Source organism: Miscanthus floridulus, chromosome 2 (genome assembly GCF_019320115.1).
Source record: "Miscanthus floridulus cultivar M001 chromosome 2, ASM1932011v1, whole genome shotgun sequence".
In the NCBI taxonomy this organism is placed as follows: Eukaryota; Viridiplantae; Streptophyta; class Magnoliopsida; order Poales; family Poaceae; genus Miscanthus; species Miscanthus floridulus.
The window spans coordinates 166559390-166576952 of NC_089581.1; the positions used below are offsets into that span (position 1 = coordinate 166559390).

General features: G+C 45.1%; 2 protein-coding genes across 6 annotated transcripts; both read left to right on the forward strand.

Moving 5' to 3' along the window:
* The first annotated feature begins 2129 nt into the window (after positions 1-2129).
* On the forward strand, positions 2130-5634 carry LOC136537392 (vacuolar protein sorting-associated protein 22 homolog 1-like). Its single transcript, XM_066529380.1, has 5 exons — positions 2130-2193; positions 4236-4423; positions 4596-4703; positions 4877-4966; positions 5268-5634. Exons 1-5 carry the CDS (start codon positions 2130-2132, stop codon positions 5484-5486), a joined length of 669 nt encoding a protein of 222 aa, XP_066385477.1. The 3' UTR covers positions 5487-5634.
* Positions 5635-5798: 164 nt separating this feature from the next.
* LOC136540516 (uncharacterized) lies at positions 5799-11726 on the forward strand. 5 transcript variants are annotated; one of them, XR_010779986.1, is made up of 5 exons: positions 5799-7178; positions 7272-7363; positions 10705-10792; positions 11031-11183; positions 11606-11726. XR_010779986.1 is itself a non-coding variant. In XM_066532518.1 (2 exons), exons 1-2 carry the CDS (start codon positions 5903-5905, stop codon positions 7073-7075), a joined length of 1074 nt encoding a protein of 357 aa, XP_066388615.1. In that variant the 5' UTR covers positions 5799-5902; the 3' UTR covers positions 7076-8612. The 5 variants fall into 5 exon arrangements, 1 of the variants encoding a protein (XP_066388615.1); XR_010779985.1 differs by lacking the exon at positions 10705-10792 and having other exon boundaries at positions 5799-7363; XR_010779988.1 differs by lacking the exons at positions 10705-10792; positions 11031-11183; positions 11606-11726 and having other exon boundaries at positions 5799-6941; positions 7041-7178; positions 7262-8612.
* Positions 11727-17563: the final 5837 nt, after the last annotated feature.

The following is a 17563-nucleotide window of genomic DNA, read 5'->3' on the forward strand; positions in this document are numbered from 1 at the left end:
AGCGCTCGTATAAGCACAAAACAACACGGTTGAGGTAGATTATGATATGGTATTCTGAGTAAGATATCCACCTCATAATCTAACCGGTTTGAATCACAATTAAATTAACTGATTATTACTATAATCACAGCGGATTCAATCATTCTCTTAGACCCTGTTTGGATATCCCTGTAATCTTTATTATATCTCTATCTCTATAACTAAAAAGATCCGAAGGTCATCGTCTGATTACTACTGATCGCTTCACCCCTCTCGTACGTAATCATCTCGCTAATCAGCCCCACGCCACGCGTTTCGCCCCGCCTGCGCTCTCTACCGCAAAACCGCGCACGCGCGCACGATGCCTAGCTCCGCACACTAGTAGAGAAACGACTTTTGATCAACTTCGAAATTTGGCTATAGTTTCGGTATTTTTCGCGCTCGGGACTAGAGAAACCTTTAGTCCCGGTTGGTAGCTCCAACCGGGACTAAAGGTCCCCTGACCTTTAGTCCCGGTTGGAGCTACCAACCGGAACTAAAGGTTAAGTTTTACTCCCGGTTGGTCCCTCCAACTGGGAGTAAAAGTCTACTCCCGGCTGGAGGCTTCGTCCAGGACTAGAAAATGACCTTTAGTCTCGGTTGCTGTCTCCAATAGTTTTTGTTGAACGCGGGACTTCCAAAAATTTCCTTGGCAAAAATTTTACCGCCTACAACAGTTTCTCTCTCCTCTTCTTCATCCTTATCTTCTCAACATCCTCACGCCAGTGTTGCATCTCATCCTCTCTTTAGTCTTCACTCTCTCTCTTCAATCTCGAATCCACCTGATCTCCTTTTCGAAGCTGTGCGCCATTGTGCGAGCCGAGCTGCGACGACGGCTGCACGCCGGCTTGCGGCGCACCGGCCGTGCGGCGATGGCGTCACGCGGGCCTAGGAGTTGCGTCTCCAGCGAGTTCGTGGCGCAAGCTCTTGCGACAGCGGCACTCTAGGTGTAGTGGATCTGGCTATTTTCGGCCAGGTGATGTGTGCTGTGGTCGCTCTCACGGAGTCCATGCATGCAGCGCTTGCGGCAAGTCAGGAAGACAAAGCCCCGTGGAGCCTTAAAGTCGTGCTTGGATAAGTGAGGTGAGTACACCAGTAAAATTCCTAATCTTGTTGGCCAAAACTTTGAAACTTTGTCAGAGTAATGTATTTTTTTCCTTTATATTCTTGTTGCGGTTGCATGAATGAATGAAACATTTAATGTGAAGAACAAGAAAGATTATTCATTTTTTATGGGGAGATTGGTTAATTCTTTGCACTAATCCTTGTATGCAGATCGGTCAATTCTTTGTGCGGGGGATGCATTAATGGATTCCGGCTGCAGCGATGAGCTCGCAACCCACAGTGTGTTTGCTAGTTGTTGTTCGCATGGTCAGCGATAGTTTTTGGAAGTTCCGGTTGCTGTCTCCAACAGTTTTTGGAAGTCCCAAGGATATGATAGAATATACAATACAAGCTTTATTTGTAATATATATATATATATATATATATATATATATATATATATATATATATATATTATGTACATAAAATAACGTACAATATGTGTATATGCATGTAATATATACGTTAGTTTTATACTTTAGTTTGTATAAAATGTTCGAACATTATAAGCGTGTAGAATACGTATATTATTAGCAGCGTAGAATATGCGTATTCGAAAACCTATTCGGAAACCAAAATGAATCATCAATTGAAAATAGAAATAAAAAAAAAGAAAACCTTTAGTTCTGGTTGGTAATACCAACCGGGACTAAAGGGCCGGCCCACGTGGCCAGGCCGAGAGGCCTCTTTATCCCCGGTTGGTATTACCAACCGGGACTAAAGGTGGACCTTTAGTCCTGGACGAGAAACCGGGACTAAAGGAGGGGCCCTTTAGTCCCGGATTCGTGCTCCCGGTTGGGAAACCGGAACTGAAGGGGTTTCCCAACCGGGGGTACAGCTTGTTTCTGTACTAGTGGCAGCTCCCCCGCGCAATTAGCAGAACCACCGCCCGCCCGCGCACGCCCCCAGCTTCCACCCCCGCCCTGCTCTCCGCAGCCGATGATGCGCTCAACCGCGTCCGAGGGCGCCGCCACCGCCGGTTCATCCACGACGTCCACCTGCTCCTCATGCCCCATAGCGAGGCGGCGGCGTACCTCAGCGACTCCCGCCCACGCCGCCTGCCTCCAACCGGTTGCCAAGCCCAAGCCTCGAGCTCCCTCCGACCTTCCAATCCCCAACTCGGCGCACCTGGGCACCGCCTCGATGCCGCCACACCAGAGAGGGTCCGGTCCGATGATAGAGTCTGGTGCACACCAGGGAGGGCCTTTTTTTTTAACACCAGAGAGGTTCCAGAGTGCTCATTTGAGCATAGGACTAGTATGACTGTCCTCGTCGGACCCATAACTCGGTCCGACACTCTCACACAGCAACAAACCATGTCTGGCGGTCCCACCGCCATGTAAGGTTTCGGCCTGATCACTACTCAATAAAATGGTTGTAACTCTTAGCTCCAAAGTCCAATTTCGATGATCCTGAACTTTTTAGAAAGCTTATTCAAAAGGCCACACATGCCACTTGAATATTTGATCCAAAACACGATCAACATATAAGTCCAATCCAAGAACCATCCCACTGTTAGGAGCACACCAAAAAACCTTTTTCCAAAGAATGCCAACTCCAAATGATCTCCCATGGGATGATTAACACTTTTAAGCATTAGTTAGCATTTTCAAACCATTTTTTAAAGTTTTTTCTCTCAACTTTCAATCTTCACTCGATCATAGTAATGCATACAAAGTTAGATCGCTTAAGTGACCTTGTCACCGGACAATCGGTGCGGTGGAGCGCGAGTGGCAGTGGAGTTGCCCGCGGCTTGCCTGCCGGCGGCGTGGAACACAGCTTTGTCATCGGCACTCCACCATGGGCCGGCATCTGGAGGATGCTCCCCCCCCCCCCACCCCCCGCAGGTCACAACCTTGCACGGGTGGAGGTGTGGCTCCCGCCACCAGCCACCAGGCTACCCTGGTGTCGTCGGTCGCCACCTTCCACGTGCCCTGCCCATGGGGATGGGGTGAAGAATGATGTAGAGAAGAACAAAATAGAATATGTGAGGAAAATAATATATATATATATATATATATATATATATATATGATAAATGAGACTTATAATGATATTGGATAAATTAAATAAGACTATTCTTTATAAATAAGTTAACAACAACGGCCCTATTCGCTTTGCTGAATTTTGGTTTATGCTGATTTGTTGTGAGAGAAAAACATTGTTCATTCGTTGAAAAATACTGCTGAAGTAGTGCTGCAGAATAGAGCCAATATAATAAGTTATAAAAAACTAGCATTGGTTTAAAAAAAAGACTTGCGGTTGCAACTGCCCTAATTAGACAAAGGGAGTACGAGCGCGTTTTGTAGAGAAGTCGGAGCTCTTTGGTGGAGCTAGTTTTTGATGCTCCAACTCCGACCACCAAAACGGCTCCAGCTTCCCATATGGAAGTTCATAAGTGTTCCTACAGGTGTGGTAGTTTGGTGCGGCCTCGCCCGCTCCGGTACTAGAGGGTGCACTAAACAAGACCTATGCACAGTCACAAAAGTTTTCGGTACGTAGGTACGAGGAATGTGGTACGTGGATCGTCAATTTTAAGTTTCTGGTTCGGAGGAGTATATCTCTTTAGAACGTTTGGTTCGGGGATGCGATCGTGATCGGGACGACGTACTCGGAACCTAGTTACGGATCGAATCTTTTGTTTTGCCATTGTCGACTGATTTTTTTTGCCATTTTCCCCTGATTTTTTGAAGTTTTTTTTGTTGCCATTGTTTCACACCGGGCTGGAGGCCCATTTACGTTAGGTTTAGGTGTCAAGTTGTGCTTCGAGTCTTCCTATGGTCCACGCTCATTAGTCGAAGACTCAAGCCAGCAGCCGCCGCCGTCCAACCCCAGCGCCGCTGCGTCGCGCTCGCACCGCCCACAGCCACTGCGTCGCGCCTCCGAGAATAGCGATTTGGATCCCTACATAGGCGAACTACAGCACGAGGGTAGCCAGCAGGAGGCATCGGAGGGAGACATTATCAGCTCAGTATTTTTCTTTCACAGCAAAGCGATTTATCAGCTGCCGAAAGGCAGACCGCAGGCTACAGTACAGCCTACAGGCGTGCGTGCAGGTTGCAGTACAACAAACCACTGGAGAGAGGAAACAACAGAGGCCATAAAACTCTGAGATATATCCCTACTAATAACACATGTCTATTCAGTTCTCTTTAAATTTGTCATATGCATTGCAACCAGATCGCATAATGGTGGCCTGATTGATTTATTGGATCTCCGCAAACTGCTTGGTCAGAAGAGAAAAGCTACCCTTGAATCATTATCTGAAGATGACTGTTTACGTGCTATAAGCAAGCTAAAAGTAAGACTATGAAGCTTCAATGATCCATTTATGATTTATCTTGGAACTTTGGAATTGCATGTAGATTGTTTCTATGAGTTTGTACTTTAATTAACAGATGTTAGTTCAGTACAAACGAATTTGATATACTCAGTAAGATATGTACCTCACCTAATCCTTTGTGGATTCACAGGTCCTTGGCAGTGGTTTTGAAGTAATTTCTGTTGGGAGGAGGAAGCTTGTGCGTTCAGTTCCTACCGAATTAAATAAAGACCACAGTGGGATACTTGGGCTAGCTCAGGTTTGTACTTGTAATATTTGATGTCTGTACATTATAGAAGCAATGCCAATATTATCATGTTGGCAAACAAAGGCCCATTTATAGCAGCTATATATATTAGTAAACAAGAGTAGGTTTGAAGCTTTAAATTTCTTATTAGGCTCCTCTCTGCTTATAACATCATTGGCATATAGGCTGAGGGCTATGTCACGGTAGAACAAGTCGAAAGGGAATTCTCATGGTCTACTGGGCGTGCAATTGATGCCCTTGAAACTTTGCTGAAGGTAATACTGCTTCCTGAGTTTCCTTATGACAACAGCATCCTGTATGGATCTTTTCTGTGCTAAAAGAAAACGATATCAGTTATTGTTAATACATGTTTCGTGGCGATGAATCCACCCATAGTTGATCTTTGCAATTTGTTGGAGTCATCCATGTAGATACATAATGCATCCATGCATGCCTGTGGACATGGGCTTGTGTTCACATTTGAAGCAAGCATAAAATTCGTTGTTGGAGTACATGACAATATGAAAATGATCTGATTTCAACCTTGCGGAAGTGTAACTCTTCCTGATTGAGCAGGAGGGGCTTGCTATGATCGACGATGGCCATAGGGACGGCAAGCGAAGATATTGGTTCCCATGCGTCACTGTCAGCTCCGACACAGCAGCTGTTGAAAAGCGAAGAATGACATTTTTCCTTGTTTTTTTTTTGCCTCTGGCACTTGCAATGTTGTGTGTAAATGTTTGGTATGTCCAATACACCTGTGTGTATGAATTCAGCTGTAACATCACACTTTGAATATGAAAGGTTACATGATTCTTATTCAGAATTCAGGTTTCTTTTTTATACAATATTTAGAGTTCAGATAATTCTGGCCTTCTGGAGTTTGTAGGCTGGCAGAATGTTTGTGGCTTCTATTTCTTGGAGGATGCCCAATATTAGTAACATGCTAAAATTCTTGCAGTGAGATAAAAGGCCATTAGTGGCACCCAAAATAGTAAGTGCAAGGTCAAGGCCCATAGGCCAATACTAGCCTGTGGAGGCAGACAGGCCATTCTAGTGCTGTCGACCCGTGGGCCGTCTATTGCCCGCGGTTCGTTGACTAGTCTTCAGTCTTCACGGAAAAAGACCACGGTTTTTTTTTCTCAAACGAACTTCGGAAAGGGGAAAAGGAAGGGGAAAAAAAGGGGGAAAGACCAAAACAGGCGATAGAAATGGCGACGGAGAAGCGCCGGCGGCGGCACTCACCGTCGGCTGCCACGCCCAACGCCTCGCCGACGTCCTTCTCAAATCCAGAAGCCGCTATATTGCACTCGCCTTCCCCTCCGCTGGACCTCATCCCCGACATCACCTCCCGCCTGACTTCCCTCGAGGACTTCTTCGCCCTGCGCGCCTCCTACCGCGCCGTCCTCCCGCCGTCCCGCGGGGCCCTCGCCTGCCAGTCCCCGCTCCTCCTCGTCGCCCTTTTCCCCTCCTTCTCCGAGGCGTTATTCCACCTCTCGCTCCGCCGCCTCCACCGCTTCCGCCTCCCCTGGGGCCATCACCTGCCCCCATCCCGCCGCACCCTCCACTACGCGCACGGGTACCTCGTCACCGCCACCACCGCGTCCTCCCACTACCCCCCGAGGCTCCTGCTCCTCCACCTCTTCTCCGGCGAGCAGCTCCGCCTCCCCAAGGTCCCCGCGCCGTTCACCCGCGTCATCATCTCCGACGACTTGGCCGCCGTCCTCTTCCTGCCCGGCAGGCCCAACGTCCAGCACTGCCACCCTGGGGACGCGCTCTGGCGCGTGGCCACCGCTGACGCGCCCCACGTTGTTGACGATATGCTCTTCGTCGATGGCACCCTCTACGCCCTGGTAAATGGCCTCCGTCTTGCCACAGTCGAACTGTCTGATAGTTTGCTGGAACTGTCGTTTCTAGGAGAGGAGGTGGATGACGACAGCAAGCCGGCGGGAGGACAGTTCACGCTCGGAGAGTGCGGGGGTGATGTGTTGCTCATCAGTCAGGATCACACGGAGATGATGGTGTACCGTGTTTATCGGTGGGTGTTTGAGGTGGGGAAGTGGGTTTCGATCACGAGCTTAGGCGGGCGGACACTGTTTCTTGGTTTCTTCGGATTTGCAGCCTGTATTGGTCCAGATTACCCAGGAATCCGAGGGGATTGCTTATATGCAGCTGGGCCGCGCTTGGGTGAATGGCATGAGTACTCCTTGGCTGATGGAACTTGCGATGTTCGCTATGCTGATTATCCAGGTGCACCACCCCTGAACAACAATTCACCTATCAGACCTCCAGTCTGGGTCTTCCCCAGCCTGTGTTGATGCTGGTTGTCAATTCTTTCCAATCATGTAGAACATCCGAGTCTACAACAACGACATAGTCTTTAAGTCCCATGCAAGTTGGGGTAGTCTAAAGTTGAAACCCACCAAGAGCCCCAAGTCACTTCAATAGCTGCTTTCCAAGTACTCCTATTCAAACATAGATCTATAGGTATATCCTAAACTTTTAAATATCTTTTTATTGTCTCTCCCATATCAATTTTGGTCTTCCTCTACCTCTCCTTATATTATTAGCTTGACTTAGGACTCCACAATGCACTGGTGCCTCTGGAGGTCTTCTTTGGACATGGCCAAACCACCTCAAGAACATCCGAGTCTGACTTGAAATAAGTCATGGTATGCTTGATTTCTGAGGGTGCTATTTCTTAATTTTTAATTTCGTTTCTGTAAACAATATGTTGTTCAGCAACGAGTATTGAAACACAGTATATTACCAGTTATTTTTTATGTTGATTGGGGTATAGAATACACTTGTTAAGTGTTGCTATAAAAATAGATAGTGCCCATCCTGCCCGTAAGGGATTATGGATGGTTTGTCTATGGGCTATGCTCCTTTCTAGACCTTGGTTGATCTAATTTTGCTTCTTTCTTGGTATATGAATATTACTATGACATCGCAACAATAATGAGGACATCTATGTGTATGGAATTACAAATTTAGTTTATCTCTGGTGAGCTTGTCTTCAACCAACAAGCTATTCATAAAGTTGCTCATTGGTATCGATGTATCATGGTGTGTGAAACCAACTTCAAACTACTAAGATCTTATTGTGCTATTGTCTTAACATGTTGGATCTCTTTTCATAAGTTCAGTACTTCAGTCACATTGTTAATTCATCTTATTATAGCACCTGCTTTTGTTAGAAGTAGATAGTTCAGGAGGTGTTGAAAGAAATGATTATTAGTTAGTTCAGGAGGTTACTTCGAATAGTTAGTTCAGGAGATATATTTTTCCCTCTCTTGAATAAAATTAGTTCAGGGGAAGTTGTCAGGATATCCATATAACAAAAAACCTTACAGGTTGCCACCATTCTTCTACCGTAACAATTTACTTACAACGAGGCGTGTTTGAGAAAAAATCACTTACAACGACACGATAGTAGAACCAAATCTAAGGAATAGCTGAAGATTTAACTCAACACCTGATATTCTTGAGGATGTTTACATTACGTAAGCCTATTTGCTGAATGATCTATGTGGATACACTTACTTCTTTTCCCACTTAGGCGTTACACCCTTGATTGTTATGTAGTCCTGGCCAAACAATGTGACTGGCTGACTGCTATGCTCAACTCAGCGAAGGACACAGTTTATCTATAGATCAAAGAGCATGCGCCCTTGAAGAAATATGAAAATACTAGTTACACGTTTTAAATAACTTGGAAGGCCAGACTGCCCGAGTAAATGGTTACACCAATTGTCTGATGGTTTGTGGTTAAAAATCTCTGCCATGTTTTCCACAGAAGAATTATGTACCCTCCATTTCTGGAGATTTTGAGAATCTGGAATTTTGCATCTTGTAGTTGATAATGAAAGAAAGCAGTATCATCTTACAAGAGATTGGTTAGGATCACTTGTTCATTCTCATATTAGATGGCTCCCTGTTGATTTCTTGTCATGAACATTGAACAATACTTCAGTAGGAGATCCTGCAAGTTACTGCAGTCATTCAGATGTACTCTCTCAGTATCAAAATAAGTGCACATCTCGCTTCTTGAGGAGTCAAACATGTAATCCAACCGGAGAGTAAAAATTTTGTGCTTATTATATCTGACCTGCGCACATGTGCATGGTATTTTCTGGTCTCTGGTCTGTGTTGCTCTTATAGGAGTACCGAGAATTCAGAAATTGGAATTCAATGCACTTGTGCTCTGTTCCCCTGTCATGTAACATTGGTTTTGCGAATTCAGTTACTTGTCATCCTTGATCAATTTATGCATTTTTGAGTCTCCTCAAGTCCTGATATTAATGCAAATTAGGTAAACTTCGGATGCAAATCTTCTTAACTTGTTATAGCAATATACATCTCATAAACCCAACCCTAGCTTGCACCATCGATTTCCAGGCATTTTGTTCTTAGAACTTTTTTACTATGGTTGGGGAGGCGTCAGAAAACGTTAGATGTGTCTATGATTGGTGGGCCCATACGAGGGAAGGCGTTGAGAGGCGTCAATGAGGGAGGCGTTAGAGGTGTCTATGATCGGTGGGTCCATATGCGCCGTAACGCCTCCCAACGCCTGAGGATTAGGACTTCAAATAAAAGAGTGGCAATTCCTTTTTTGTAGTTAATTTTTTTAATCAAGGGTAAAACGGTAAATCCATAATTGTAAAAATAATGTTTTGAGTAGTATAGTTGGGATGTATGATTTAAGTACTATAGTTAGATGAATATTTGTTTTTAAAAAAAGATGAATATTTTCGTCTTGTTAGGGTTCATTCGCTGTCGTCTCTGTATTATCCGTCTCTGTGCTGCCGTCATCTGCCGCCGTTGATCCGTCGACGGGAGGTCCTCGATGCGCTGCGTCGCTCCTGCATCGTCTACGTCGAGATCCGGGCCCGACCCCTTCTCACCAGCCCTCAGCTTCCCAATCGAGCACGTGGAGGCCGCGGCGGCTACTACGCTACCGATCGCGGCGGCGGTGGTTGTCCCCGCTGTCCGGGGGGTGAGGGTGGCGAGGTGCGCGTGTCCATGGACGCGGTGGTCTGTGGTGGCGAAGCTAGAGGGCGGGCTCGGCAAGCCGGTGCCCACCACCAACTGCCGTGCCTGCTATGAGTACGAGCGCCGCGAGGGCTGCTCACGTGTTGCGGGCGACGAGAAGGAGGACGACGTCAACGACCTGGAGGGCGAGTTCGGCCTATAGGACGGTGGCGCAAGACAAGTTGGAGGGACCAGGGGCGCACGCACATTCGCTCAATCGCTCGCATAGCAGCTCAGGAGCTCGGCGACAGCGCTCCACTGCTCCAGGCCGGCAGGCCATGCTCCTTGGCTCCCCTCTCCGGCTTCTCGTCCCTAGCCCCTAGCCCCCTACGCCGGTGGCCAGCGAGCGGCGGCGAGCAGCCCTGCGCGCGGCTGCGCGGCTATGCCCGGGCGGCCGAGGAGCGAGGACGCCATCACCCAACAGGCAGTAGAAGATGGATGGGAGAGGAGATGAAGCGATTGGGGGAAGAGATGAAGCTAGAGCCGGCGATGCGTCTAGCATGGCGAGGAAGTCGGCAGCTCCAACTCCACTGAGCCAGAAGCGGTATAAGAAAATAGGTGCTGCCCTTAATCCATTATCCATTGTAAATTATTAGTCAAATAAATAGATAAAGATTGATCTCTGACTAGTGAAATCAATTCAATGGTTAATTGGTTTTGCAGATTTGAAAAGCTTTTTTCCTAGTACAATTCCGCAAGTGACTGGTTACAACAGTATGATTGGTTACAACAGTATGATTGGTTGGAATATAGTGTGGCTAAGGATGCAACATTTTTCTTCTATTGCTTTCTTTTTAAGCAAAACTCCTTAGAAACACATTTTGGTCATGATGCATTCAGTAAAGAGGGGTATAGTAATTGGATTACAATATAGATAGGGTATACATACATAGTTAGACTGGTATATCGGTCAAGTTTTCTATCTGTACGTAGCGATCCGCCCTAGCTCATATTTTCGGCTGGGTCCACCACTGCTCAGGGCGCAGATGAGCTACGGCCACGGCAGGGACGCGCATCCTGGCTTCAGCCCCATCCCTAATGTGCCGCTCCTCACCAACGACCAGATGGTACACACCTGCTGCTCTCCTCTTCCTCTGCAGCAACTTGCCATCCACCTTGCTTCCTCTTTATCAGACCATGTGCTGTTTTTCTGTTTTCTTGACAATTTTCAGTTACAGTATGTATTTCCCTTTTGATTTGCCGGTTGGGCATATCTGATGTTGTTCCTGGTCCTATCTAATTCTCAATTGTGGCTAGCATCAGGGCAGCAGTAACCTGATGCTTGTGTGTACTTCTAATTTTCAGAGCTTCCACAAGGTGGATGGCAAGTTGCTGCATATATTATGCACTAATTTTCAGATGACACAAGTCAGATGACTCAAGAAGCAAAGAATGGTCGAGACAAAGCATTGGCTTTGATGGACAAGAAGCTGTTTGGGAACCCACAAGAAGCATAAGGTGAGACAAAGCATTTATTAGTCATGAGTCATCTTTAGGCCCCGTTCGCTTGTCTTAAAAATGGCTTGTTCGGCTTCTTTTTTCAGTCGAAACAGTATTTTTCTCTCACAACAATTCAGCCAGAACAGTGTTTTTCAGCTAGTTTCAACCAAGTTTCAGACTAGAAGTTAATTTCTGTTATCTATAATTAATCTTAGTTATGGCCCTTATCTGAAAATTATTAATCGTTGGTCATGTGTCAACCTGAGACTATTGTATGTGCATCTACTGTTATCTGCTATTTTAGTGATGGTTGCTGCTGCTCTGTAGCTCATATGCTTAGCTCTGTTGCTCATATTTCGAATCTGAGACTATCTGTTTTTCCCCTGTCAATATTAGAACATGCTTAGCTCTGTAGCTCATATGGTTAACTGCTATTTCAGTGATGGATGCTGCTGCTGGACTGCTGCCTATAAAGCCAGTAAATTGGTAGAGTACCTAAGTCAAGTCAGGATGCGAAGTTGGAGAAAATCATCATTGTCATGATTAAGTAGTGAACTGAGAGAGAGGCTATCTGATTTTTTTCTAAAATAAAAATCTATCTGAATGCTATCTGCATTGGCTTAAATGTTATCTGAATGAAAATCTATCAGAATGTTTTCTGCATTTGCCTGAATGTGCTCCTATCCCTAAATGTTATCTATCTGAATGTTTTCTGAAATGCGAAGGCATGTGACACCAGTATGAAAGTAACATAATAGTCTAAATTCTTCTAGTGTGAAATCTGTCCATTCAGATTGTCTATGAAACTGTGCAATGAAACTGTCAGTCTTAAAAAGCTGGGAAATGAAACCCCAATTGAGAGTGGCCTTACCTAAATCCTATTATCTCCGTGCTGTGTGTTATTGTGATTGTTCATGGTGCTTGTGGTGGAGTGCCGTTTGGCTTTATTGTAATGTTGGGTAACTGGGTTCTTGAGATATGGATGCTCTGGACTGAAAGAAATAGTGGCAATGCAGGGGAACAGTCTGAACTCTGAAGGCACATTTCTGAATCCCCATAGTTCTTTCACAAAGCACAACTACATCATGTAGGCCTCTCAGGAGTTAGGACAGAGATGGCAAAGAGTAACACAGAAGGTTCCTTCCATGAGCAGCAATGTAATAAAGGAGGGTGGGTATCTCTCGCTGGTAAATTATGATCACCTCACTTTGGTAAAGCTGTGGCATCAGGAGCTGGCTATATTCAGCTTCAACATGCTACAACATGTTCGTTTGGCTGCTTAAACGATCATAAATTTTCAGCCAAAACAGTGTTTTCTCTCACACAAACCAGCCAACAGTACTTTTTCACGAACCAGCAATGATACGAACCAGCCAACCAAACAGGCTTCTATTTGCCATGCTACTCAAAATATAACAAAGCAGTGCACATATGCTATAATGGCGAGAGTTAACTTGCTTGTTAGCCTTTTCCGACAGTGGACAAACCATGAGTTGTCGACAACTATTCCCTTTTTGGTAGGCTTTCATTGGCTTGCTTTAAGCTATAACTGACAGTATGTGAGGCTAAGCTTATCAGTTGCCTCCGCCGGTTTGACATAATTGCAAAGCAGCATTGTATACTCGATTAATTAACTTTGTTGGCAACATATTTCTTCTCTCATCTGTGTTGGAGTGCTTGCAACATATATGTTGGGGTGCTGTGTAAATTCCTACAGTGATTGGATTGTGAACAGCAGCAGCAACCGAGATGGAGTAGCAGCAGCACAACAACATTAGTGACCCATACATGTGCACAGAAACACAGCAGCAGCAGCAGTAGCACCACCACCACCATACAAACGACTCATCAAGAAGAGTTCAATAAATTGATTTAATTTAAAACTAGGCATGGCTTCTAAGGCTTCTAAATCTTGGCAATGTTGGCATCGACCTCCTTTTTGTGGTCCGCGGTCTGCCTAGACATGGCGACCACCTTCTTTTGGAGGTCCTCGGTCTGCCTAGCCATGGCTTCGCTATTCTCTTTGAGCTCCTGGATCAACAGTTCTTGAATGAGTGGACATGGCGGTAACTGTGGAAGATAAAGTTCATTAATTAGATAAAGTTCATGAATGAATAACACTAGATTTTCAATCCTATTAATTTAATTTTCAAGGCTCTATGTTTATAGCAACATCAATATAATGAATGTCAAGGTTTAGGCTCAAATGAATTTTTTGTACGATTGTCGTAACTAAAAGTGTAGTACGTAGGACACTCTTACTACAGATCAGCAATATAGACAAACAAACCATGCTTGATAGAAACAAAATCACAAGAGATCAGCGAATCAGGTGGTCTAAAATAGCAATTTCTCAAAAATTTCATTTGCCCAGCCAATTACCAAACCAATAAGGCCTTGTTCGTTTCATCCCTAAACCATGGGGGGATTGAGGAGGATTGGAGGGAATTGAAGAGGCGCGCACAGTCGCCAATTACAAAAGAGCATTACAGAAAATAACAGAACACAGATTCTTGAGCCACTGTATGAACTTGTGCCAAACCTCAGGGGATTAGAGATTAGATCCTGCTTCTTATTAAGTAATGGGTAACGAGACACACGAAAAGAACTTGGAGGACTCGTGCCTAATCCTACAGCCTTCGCTACAAAAGACGCGCAACCATCGGCCCATCCTTCCAGCACACCGCAGCCACTGCCCTTGCAACCTTGTCCGTCCTCCGCCGGCGGCACCGACACCAGCACCAGGCCCATCATTCCGGCCACCTTCCATGTCACGTCACCGACCGCCTGGACGGCATGCACGCAACACCTCATGCACTCCTGGTTGCCTGGTTGGTCATGCCGCTGGCCTGCTTGCACCCGTGGGCGACGCCGCCCTTGCCCTCGACCTGCCTAATGTACCGCTCGGCCTCCTGCTTCTCCCTGTAGCTGTAGTGGAGGACGCCGAGCACGTAAGCCAGTGCCCGGCAGCTACCGCCCGTGTAAGGCACTGGGTGCAGAGCTGCATGCACCGCTTCACGAAGACGTGCGTGAGCCCGAGGACGAAGCAGGCCTCCGGGTTGCCGGTGGCGGCCAGGTTGTCGACGAGCGCGAGGTAGCTGTTGTTGTGTAACCACCTCATGGATTCCTCCCGCTCCAGCGCCACGCGCCTCCCGACGGCGCCCTCCTTGCACACCCCTGGCAACTGCAAGATACGCATGCACGGTACATCAGCAATCTGAACGCGGTGGTTGTACTACGGACAAGCACGCACAGCTAAAATAGTGAAATTCTCCTGGTGTTTTTAAGCAGTAGTAAAACACTACCACTAATTATAGCATATGGAAATTTCACTGGGAGACATTTAGTAGAAAAAGTTTGTACTGAATTTTGAATGCCAAAACACTAGAAAAAGCCTACATCACTAGGAGAAATCTAAAATTCTGGTTGTGACGTACGTGGCTCGTAGGCTGCAGATGTCCTTCATCGGGTGCGGCGACGTCGCGGCGATGTGCCGGGCCATCTTGACCAGCATGTCGTGTGGGAGAGCCAGCCGCTTACGCCTCGCCGCCATGCTCCGTGTCAGCACCATGCCGCTTGGTGCGCAGCAGAACGATGATGGTGCCGCTGGTGGCTAGGTTTGGAGAAGGCACCAATCTATAGTGGCTGTGCTAGAGCTCTGGAAGGAAATAAATAAGAGATTGGGACGAAATCCCGGTGGCGGCGGCGGTTGAAATTCCGCAGAAATCGTGAAGGAAACCGCGCGTTGGATGCGTTGGACCAAACGCAAGGATGCCCGGCCTATGTCAGCCCATGTCTCCCTGGAAAATGTGAAAATGGGATCTCAGGAGTGGTTGTTTTGCAGCGTTTCCGTGAATTGCTCGAATGTACTTTTGTGACGTGGTTACAGAGTATTTAGAAAGTCCAAGATTTCTGACAATTCTCGAAAAAGTTTGCTGTATGTTGGCACATGTATTTTATAGGACGTGGGTGACCAATTTGAATCAAGTAACATATGTACAGTTCGCTCATTCATACATATAGACCAAGTGGAGATTTCAAACATACGTACAGGTTTCTTAGTGCATCATTCAAATAGAGGGCTAAAGAATATTAAAGGGTTCCATCTGATATACGGCATAAATAAAAATGAAACACAGAGACCACCTCTCCCTGAATCTTCTAGCTTCTTTCAGTCAACTCTAACAGGAAACTAAAAAAAAGAACAACTGCCCCTACTTCCTACATCTTCTGCATTTTCTCAAAGAGAATATTGTTCTAATGAAATCAACTACTGCAAGCTACTGAATAAATGATCAAAATTTTGCTAAAATGCAGAAAGGCGATGCCCACTGCTATCTGGTTGTTTTCTGACTTCTGCGGCATACTTCAGCAAGACTAAAGTTATCATCTCTGCAATTAATCTAGTTCCATGCCTATCAACTTTTGCATCAGATTATCACCCAAAGGTTTCTGGTGACAATACTCTGTTTTTCCCTTGCCCATACTGCTCTGAACAAGGAAAAACACTAATGAATCTGAGACATTATTTATGTTGACCAAGGAAAAAAAAGAATTGGATTGGCTGAAAATGTCAAATTAGAACTTGGCTAATCTATGAATGCATGTCCCAAGTATATCTAAAATCTGTTTCGCTCTGCACTGGAAATGTCAGATTAGTCACCACCTGAAGTTGTCTAATACATCTTTCAGATAGATAATAGTGTCTGTAGGACTGAATTAGTGAAAAAGACGTACCAAGTACCAATCATCATAAAATGTAACCACAAACACAGAAATCAAGGTTACAAGTATCATAACTGCCATGGTGGCTTTGGAATTACTTAGCACTAAAAGCCTAAAGCAACCAGTACCAAGCTCCAACTCAAAGCAATCCTACATGTCAAGCCGTATCCAGCCCAAGGCAAGGGTAAGCTCATCTTGTAATGGGTAAGCTTCATGCCTCTAATTCAATAGCCCAAAAAAATGTGCAATCACTTTATTTTGACTGATGATCCACCAAATCATTATCAGTAACGTTGGACATAACTAAAAGTACGCAAGCTGATAATGCAGTATGGGTAAGTTCACTGTAAATATGTTAAGACAGTTCCATTATTAGTAAAATTTGGTGGTGGTAACTGGTAAGCAATCTGAGAAATGAACAATAGATTAAGAATCACTGAAACTAACAGCTGACCCATGGTGCACCAAACTTCAGTTACTTCACCACAGAAAAAAACCATTACTAATTTGGCTATTTGATAATCGACAAGACTAATTAGAAAACCAGACATGATAGCAGAATGATAGTGCTTATCAGACTTATACAATAGCCCAGTGAGAGGGTTCAAAGTACTAAGTGGGCTCGACTGGTCACAGGCTCACATCACTTCGAGATGATCAAGCCAATCAAGCTCAGATCAATAAGAAATTGCAGGTTCAGATCAATATGAAATTGCAGGTTCAATACATGATAACAAAATCATATAGGTTGCAAAACTCAAGGCATATATAACAGAAACAGTGTTGGGTCTTGTGTTGTCCTCATCCCAAGACTACAATACAATTACCAGATGAAACAAACAATAAAGAAAATCACACCACAAATCTCTTTACACAGTGTCAAACAAGTTCATCAAATAAAATCTGCCCTATAGAGCTTGGTTTCATTTTAACTGGATTTACAAGTTCCTCTGAACCTGAGTTCACTTAATAGCCGTGTACTAACTGTAACCAGTGCAAATGATTGCAAATCAGATTACACTACTAACATATTCTCAGCGAACAAAAACCAGAGAAAAGGAAATTGATGATCATGTGGCAACGTTCAAAGGATATGAAAGAAAAGCTATATTCTTCAATAAAACGGCGAGTGTAGGGTTTCAGTTTAGTTGAGGGCAGCATCACAAGGTCCAACTAACTACTAGGCTTGCGCTACACACGACTGAGTAGCATAACAACACAAGCATCATTTCAAATGAGTTCTGCACCAGCGTACCTATTATGCAACAACAAGCGGATCCTTGTCAAATCATATATCCAGCACATCTTCAGGGAACTTTGTTCCCTACAAATAAATAGTAACATTAGCCATAACTAGACAATCCTCACATACATGCAATTTTTAGCTTTGATGAACATTACTCTTAACTATCTCTTCTCTCATGGAGCATGTTCGCCGATTGTGACCCTCACCCTTACACATGGTACATTTCACCTTAGATTTCTTCTTATTTGAAACTGACTTCAACTTTTTCTTCGGGCCCCTCTGCTAGGAACATGCATGGGATCCAAGACATTTCTGGACTCTACAGAATCAACATCCAGGGCTTGCGGCACCACCAGACCATACCTCTTGTCTCTGTTCTCTCCTTCGTTTGGCAGGATCATAACAGCTTCCTCATGCATAACGCGTT

What these genes read in the sequence shown, in the direction of transcription:
- LOC136537392 (XM_066529380.1), top strand. Translation starts at nt 2,130, where the DNA reads ATGCCCCATAGCGAGGCGGCGGCGTACCTCAGCGACTCCCGCCCACGC. An exon ending in ACGCCGCCTGCCTCCAACCG is followed by an intron (nt 2,194 to 4,235) that starts GTTGCCAAGCCC and finishes TAAAACTCTGAG; the next exon opens with ATATATCCCTACTAATAACA. An exon ending in GTGCTATAAGCAAGCTAAAA is followed by an intron (nt 4,424 to 4,595) that starts GTAAGACTATGA and finishes GTGGATTCACAG; the next exon opens with GTCCTTGGCAGTGGTTTTGA.
- LOC136540516 (XM_066532518.1), top strand. Translation starts at nt 5,903, where the DNA reads ATGGCGACGGAGAAGCGCCGGCGGCGGCACTCACCGTCGGCTGCCACG. An exon ending in TCGCTATGCTGATTATCCAG is followed by an intron (nt 6,942 to 7,040) that starts GTGCACCACCCC and finishes CCAATCATGTAG; the next exon opens with AACATCCGAGTCTACAACAA.